Source organism: Aythya marila (genome assembly GCF_965140915.1).
Source record: "Aythya marila genome assembly, chromosome: 1".
NCBI classification, from domain to species: domain Eukaryota; kingdom Metazoa; phylum Chordata; class Aves; order Anseriformes; family Anatidae; genus Aythya; species Aythya marila.
The window spans coordinates 124,356,788-124,363,087 of record NC_139042.1 but is presented as its reverse complement, the minus strand read 5'-3'; the positions used below and the strand labels follow the sequence as shown (position 1 = coordinate 124,363,087).

Sequence of the window (6,300 nt, the reverse complement as noted above, 5' to 3'; positions counted from 1 at the left end):
GGAGATGTGGGAGGGGAAGGGGTTGGGCTGAGGGGGGGAGGAGGCGCTGCCGCCATCTTGTGTGGGGGCGGGCAGGGGGCTGCGCGTGCGCGCGGCCGTTAACGGCCTCCACGTGTGGCGGCGGCGGCGCCATGGGGCGGAAGCTCGACCCGCTGAGGGAGAAGCGCGGCCCCGGGCGCAAGGCCCGCAAGCAGCGGGGGGCCGAGGTGGAGCTGGCCCGCTTCTTGCCCCACGGTAAGTCGAAATAAAGCCGAAATATTCCCGGTGCGGTGCCGCCGGGGCGGGTGGTGCCGCCTGACCGCCGCCTGTTGTCTTCCCGCAGAGGAGGAGAGCGGCAGGAGGAAGCTGTCCAGCCACGCGCGGAGGAGGTGAGGGGGGTCCCGGGGTCCGGGCCCCGTCCCGGTGCTGCTCTCCTTGGGCCTCACGGCGCGTTCCCTCCGCTGCAGGGCTGCCAAGAGGCGACTGGGAGCGGCCAGCGGCCCGGCGGGGAGGAAGGCAACGGGAGGAGGGCGGCAGCCGGCAGGTGAGTGCTCTGGGGATGCCTTTGGGCTGGCTTCTGGGACCTGCTGCACCAGGTAGGGGCACATTCACTAAGGAATAAAACAGCAAAGGGCCTCTCTTCTGTGCTGTCAAGCCACCTCTGAACTCCCTGCATAAATACCATCAGGATTTTACAACCATATTTTAACGTGGTAGCCTACATAACCCTTTGTAAAGCTGCTTTGCAGAGGGTTAAGAACACCTCTTTTGTTTTTTGACTGCCAAAATTGATGTGGAGGGGCAAGCAGACCCCTCTCATTGACAGGCAGCTCAGGTCTGTTGTGCACACCCAGTGAAAAACACAGGGCAGTTGCTTTTGTTAACAACACCTAGCTTCTAACTGCTTGTTCTGCCTGTAGCTAAAGAGCAGGTGTCCCCTCAGAAGGAGACACAACCCAAAAGGGCAGCAGGACAAGCCCCGCAGCGCAAGTCTGGCTTCAGTGACGGCAATGCGAAGTGGCTGACCCCAGCCAAAGCCAAAAAGAACTCGTCTAAAGGAAACAATGTGGAGTTATCCAGTGATGGGGAGGTGGAAGAGGGCAGCTGGGAGATGGAGGAGGAGGAGGACGAGGATGAGAGCGGAGAGGAGATGGTGGATGATTATGGCGCCTCATCATCTGAGGAGGAAGAGGTAAGAACTTTTTGCATTTAATTTAATTTTGCAAGAAATACTTGACTTTTCTGGCTGTAAAGGCCCAGTAGGCTTAGGGGAAAAGGCTGACATTACTGGGAGGGATGGACAATGAGGTGGTAGAGAGCTTTGTCCTTTTTTGCCTCACGAGAGCAATTTCAAGTTTAGCAGCTGATGCCTGCACAACATTCAACGTCTTTTTTGTTGTCCATTTTAAGCACAGCAGATAGATAAATGTCACAGGTGGCAAGGAGTTAAGGGGTATTCATCAATACTGTTTCGTTAACCTCTTGTCTCTCTGTTTAGCTGCTGCCTATTGAAAAAGCTGCCCTGAAGCAGAAGTCTGACAGGTAAGGATTTGAGAACGTCGCAAGACAGCAGAGTCTTCCGTGGTTCAGTGAGGAGCCTGAGTTGCTCATTCTTTTCTGTTCTCTCTGACATCCAAGAGGTGATGATTGTGAAGAGCCTGTGTAACGAATTGTTTTGTATAAAATGTCCATTCTTTTCTTTACACCTAGGGGAGGCCTCAGTGAAGATGACAGTGAAGAGGAGGAGGAGGAGGAAGAGGAAGAAGAGGAGGAGGAGGAGGAGACAAGCATGCACAAGACAGGACAGAAGGAAGAAGAGAGCAAAGATCTGCAGCTCAACCTGGATGTAGATGAAGAGTTCAAATTGCCAACTAACGAGCAGATTGAGAAAGAGAATATCCTTTATATGCGTGACATCTATAAGCCATATGCACGCAGCAGTACGGAGCCTGGGCAGAGCTGAAGAGCTTTCAGCTTTATCACGTATATTGTTTAGCAAGATGCCTGATGAGGCATTTTTAGATGTGCTGCCTTAGCAGTTACTGTATAGTGCTGTACTATAGTATAGCTAGGAAATATGTTATGCCCTGTAAAGGGCTGAGAGCCTGCCCCAATCTTCCTTCTTTCTAGTCCTAAATGCATATGGATCTGTCACGTAGCGTCATTCCCTTCTACCCTGATTTCCGAGCAGGTGTTTGTCTAACCCAGTCATAGAGCCCCTGGCAGTAGCGATTCCAGCATACAAAGTGCTTGCTCTAGGGCTTTGGTGATTTTCATTTCCTGGCTTTCCCTGTGCAATTTAATCTTGCTTCTTCTCTTTCTCTTTTGTTCGCCATAGTTGTCTTTGGGGAACATCTGATCTCCTTTCTGATGCAGATAAAGTTTTCAGCATTGGAGGACCTTTTTCCCATTTTTTTCCCTGTTTATTTAAACTAAACCATATTCTTTCAAGAGTCTCACAATTTCTGCCTTGTGGACTTCCCTGTACAGCTCTGTCCTTTGAATCCCCCTTTCTGGTGAACTCTGTGGGAAGCTTAAATGCTGAGTTCAGTAGATGTGCGTGCTCCAACAAGGCCTTTTTGGTGCTGGTGTTGTGATGATTCAAGACTCCCTCGTGAGTGATCGAGCCTGAAACAAACTTAATGTGCAAGTTTATTGGTGGGTTGTCATCCCTTAATGATCTTTCTACCTAACGAGCCACTGGACCTGCACATCATTCACCAGCGCATCAAGGGCAACATGGAGGTGCTGCAGGACTTCAGGGTGAAGCGGGAGGAAGGGCGCACGCGGCAGGAGTACCTCGCCTTACTGCGCCGGGACATGGCTGCCTACTACTCCTACAGCGACTTCTTGCTCAAGAAGCTCATGGACATCTTCCCACTCCCTGAGGTAGATTCCTCCCTAGGTTGCACCTTGGCTGACAGGTGAAGGACATAGCAGCCTCCCTAGCTCTTCATTTTTACATCATTTCTTTTGTGTTCTTTTGTCCAGCTGATAAACTTCCTGGAAGCCAACGAGGTTCCCCGTCCCGTCACCATTCGTACCAACACCCTCAAGACACGGCGACGGGACCTGGCACAGGTGAGAGCAGAAACCAGTGGCTGTTGCCTGCGCTGCCTGTCGCACAGGGTTGTGCCTCAGCCCCGTCTCGTTGTCTTGCAGGCTCTCATCAACCGCGGCGTGAATCTTGACCCCTTAGGAAAGTGGTCAAAAACTGGACTTGTTATTTATGACTCCTCCGTGCCCATCGGTGAGATCACCCTTCCTGTCACGGGGCTGAGCTGACCCACTCTTGGCTCTTTATTTCACAAGCTGTCTTTTGTTCCGCCTTCCCTGCCCAGGTGCCACCCCTGAGTATCTGGCTGGGCACTACATGCTGCAGGGAGCTTCCAGTCTTCTCCCCGTCATGGCTCTGGCTCCGCAGGAGAACGAACGCATCCTGGATATGTGCTGTGCCCCGGGAGGCAAGACCAGCTACATAGGTACCACCCAAGAGCCTTTCTTGGCAGGCCTGGGAGGGATGCTGTGCAAAGTGATGCATTTCCACTAGTGTGTGCAGAAAGGGGAAACAGAATGGGACTGAATTCAGGGGAAGAAGGGGGGTGGCTGTGCATGGGCAAAAGTTTGGGAGGTTTTCAGCCCTTTGCTGATGTGTTTTGCCCTCTGGCAGCTCAGCTCATGAAGAACACAGGGATGATCTTGGCCAATGACAGCAATGCTGAGCGGTTGCGTAGCGTGGTGGGGAACTTGCATCGTCTGGGGGTCACCAATGCTGTGGTGAGCAACTGCGACGGACGGCAGTTCCCCAAGGTATGTTCCTGCTTGCTCCAGAGTGTTCTTCCTGTGCAGTTGTGCTGTCCCCTTAGCAAAGCTTTGTTCTGTGAAGTCGTTTCTCACAGAAGGATGAGCAGAGCTGCAGGGGAGTGTGCTTGTTGCTTCATGTGGAAACATGAAAGGAGATGGGAAGGATCGAGAGCTCTTTCCTGCTTTCCCAGTCACCTGGTTCCATTTCTAGTCTCAGTCTTGTTCTCAGTCCCTACCAACGAGCATAACTGTAAATGTATGTCTGCCTGCAGGTACTTGGAGGGTTTGACCGTGTCTTGCTTGATGCTCCTTGTAGCGGAACAGGCGTCATTTCCAAGGACCCTGCTGTCAAAACCAATAAGGTGAGTGCCCAGTGAGGATGCTGGATGAGGGATCAGGTGTGCGTCCTGAGAGGGAGGACTTTAGGACATCTGGTTTCTTGGGAGATCTCTGCAGTAGGGAAACTCATTTTTCCTGCTTTTTTCTACTCTGCCTGTTGCACTGGAGCTAGTTTTTTTTTTTTTTGAGATTAGTTCTGCAGAAGACCACAGAATCTCTTATATCTTGTGCCTTGCTCTCCTGCCACCCCTCCATCCACAGTAGTTTCAGAAGCCCGGGGGTGCTTCCTTGTATCTCCGGCGTCCTAACCTGTCTTTCCCTTTCAGGATGAGAAAGACATCCTGCGCTGCGCTCACCTGCAGAAGGAGCTGCTTCTCAGCGCTATAGATTCGGTCAATGCTGCCTCAGAGACAGGGGGCTACGTTGTGTACTGCACCTGCTCCATCACGGTAAGTCCACGCTGTCCTGGTCATCTCCTTCGGGGGCTGGCAGGCCTCGGGTCCTAACGTTTAATCTCTGGCAGGTGGAGGAAAACGAGTGGGTGGTGGATTATGCCCTGAAGAAACGCAATGTCCGTTTGGTGGCCACAGGACTGGACTTTGGCAAGGAAGGTTTCACCAGGTGCGTGCCAGTTCACCAGCTGACCAGGGTTCACCAGGGGCATTCTGTCATTTCTCATCCCTTTTCCTCCTCCAGGTTCAAGGACCGGCGTTTCCACCCCTCCCTCAAGCATACACGGCGTTTCTATCCCCACACACACAACATGGATGGGTTCTTCATTGCCAAATTCAAGAAATTCTCTAATGCCATTCCCAAGGCACAAAAAGGTAACCTGGTACTACTGGAGCTCTGCTGAGCTGCCTGGGCCTGCTCTCACGGGCTGCTTGCCACGCAGAAACCGCGTGGGTTCTTCCTGCAGCACTTCTCTCTCTTGTTGCAGATGAAGAACCCGCTGTGGAAGCAGCAAGTCCGTCTGCTGGCCCTGAGGCTGTCGTGGAGCCTCAGCCAAAAAAGAAGAAACTTGAGGACACACAAATTGCCCAGGAACAGAAAAAAAACAAGCCTGCTTTGAAGAAGAGGCGTTCTTTGCAGGGGCAGAGGAGACCCTTGAAGGCTGTCCCGCGTTCTTTCCAGAAGCCACACGCTCAAGTCCCTGCAAGGAAGAAGCACAAGGTGAAACAGAACGGACAGTGAGAGGAACTGCTCTTCAGGTGTTGTATCCCTCCGTAGGGAGCAGAGGTCAGCGGGCTGTCCTGGCTGCGTGTACACCATGTAGCTTTTCCTGCTCTGTGCAGATACTCACCGCAGTGCTGAGTGCCCAGGACAGCCACAACAACCCCCTTAACTCCTTTCTCTCCTCTGCATCAAGGACTGACACACTGACCCATTAAAAGTTTTATACTCTTGCTCAAATCTTGTCCTTTTCCCTCGAGCATTGAACAGAGAACTCTGTCATGTCCCCTTTCTCCTTTGCAACAGAAGATCTCCTTCCGCTTCCATCTGGTGCCCTGGTATTTTCGGTGTCTGTTCTTACTGCTGTTGTCACTGCGCCATGGATGTTTGGGGGCAACAGTGAAATCGTAGCTGCCTCAATGGGGTGTATGTTGAAACCTCACCCTGTCAGCAGGGTGCTTAGGGCAGGACTGGAGCTCCTAGGTCAGTGCTCCTGTGCTGGTCCCTAGCTCCATGTCATTCATCACTGTCTGCTGGCCCACTTCTCTCTTGTGCTTGTCCCCAGTTCTTCCTGGTGCTCCTCACAGAGTGGTCAGGATTGGAAGGGGCCTCCCAAGGCCATCTGCTCCAACCTGCTGCTCACGTGGGGCCACCCAGAGCAGGTTGCCCAGGACCATGTCCAGGAGGCTTTTGGAGATCCCCAAGGAGGGAGATTCCGCAGCGTCTCTGGGCAATCCCAGAACTCTGTCAGTCTGTCCCCAGCCATCTCCTGGGTGGCCTCCCAGGCTGCAAATGGGATTGCTGCTGGTCCTGGTGCTGTGCAGTGCTGTTCTTTTTGCCTTTTTGCTCACCCAGATGTAGTAGGTTTTCCTCAAGATGTAACAAGCAATGGCCTGGGCTGTTTCTATTTACATGGCAGCCTAGGTTCCTTTCCTTGTCAGTGTGAATTGGCATTCTCACCTTTGGTTCTGCTTTCCAGTGAATAGATGTTTTTCTAGATACAAT

At 52.5% G+C, this 6,300-nt stretch overlaps 1 protein-coding gene across 1 annotated transcript; it reads left to right on the top strand.

The window, feature by feature from the left end:
- The first annotated feature begins 97 nt into the window (after positions 1 to 97).
- On the top strand, positions 98 to 5,621 carry NOP2 (NOP2 nucleolar protein). The gene is made up of 16 exons (XM_082751543.1): positions 98 to 234; positions 323 to 368; positions 447 to 523; positions 900 to 1,171; positions 1,478 to 1,521; positions 1,690 to 1,874; positions 2,669 to 2,868; positions 2,971 to 3,060; positions 3,142 to 3,229; positions 3,321 to 3,461; positions 3,650 to 3,789; positions 4,056 to 4,145; positions 4,449 to 4,571; positions 4,646 to 4,743; positions 4,819 to 4,949; positions 5,063 to 5,621. Exons 1-16 carry the CDS (start codon positions 132 to 134, stop codon positions 5,314 to 5,316), a joined length of 2,082 nt encoding a protein of 693 aa, XP_082607669.1. The 5' UTR covers positions 98 to 131; the 3' UTR covers positions 5,317 to 5,621.
- Positions 5,622 to 6,300: the final 679 nt, after the last annotated feature.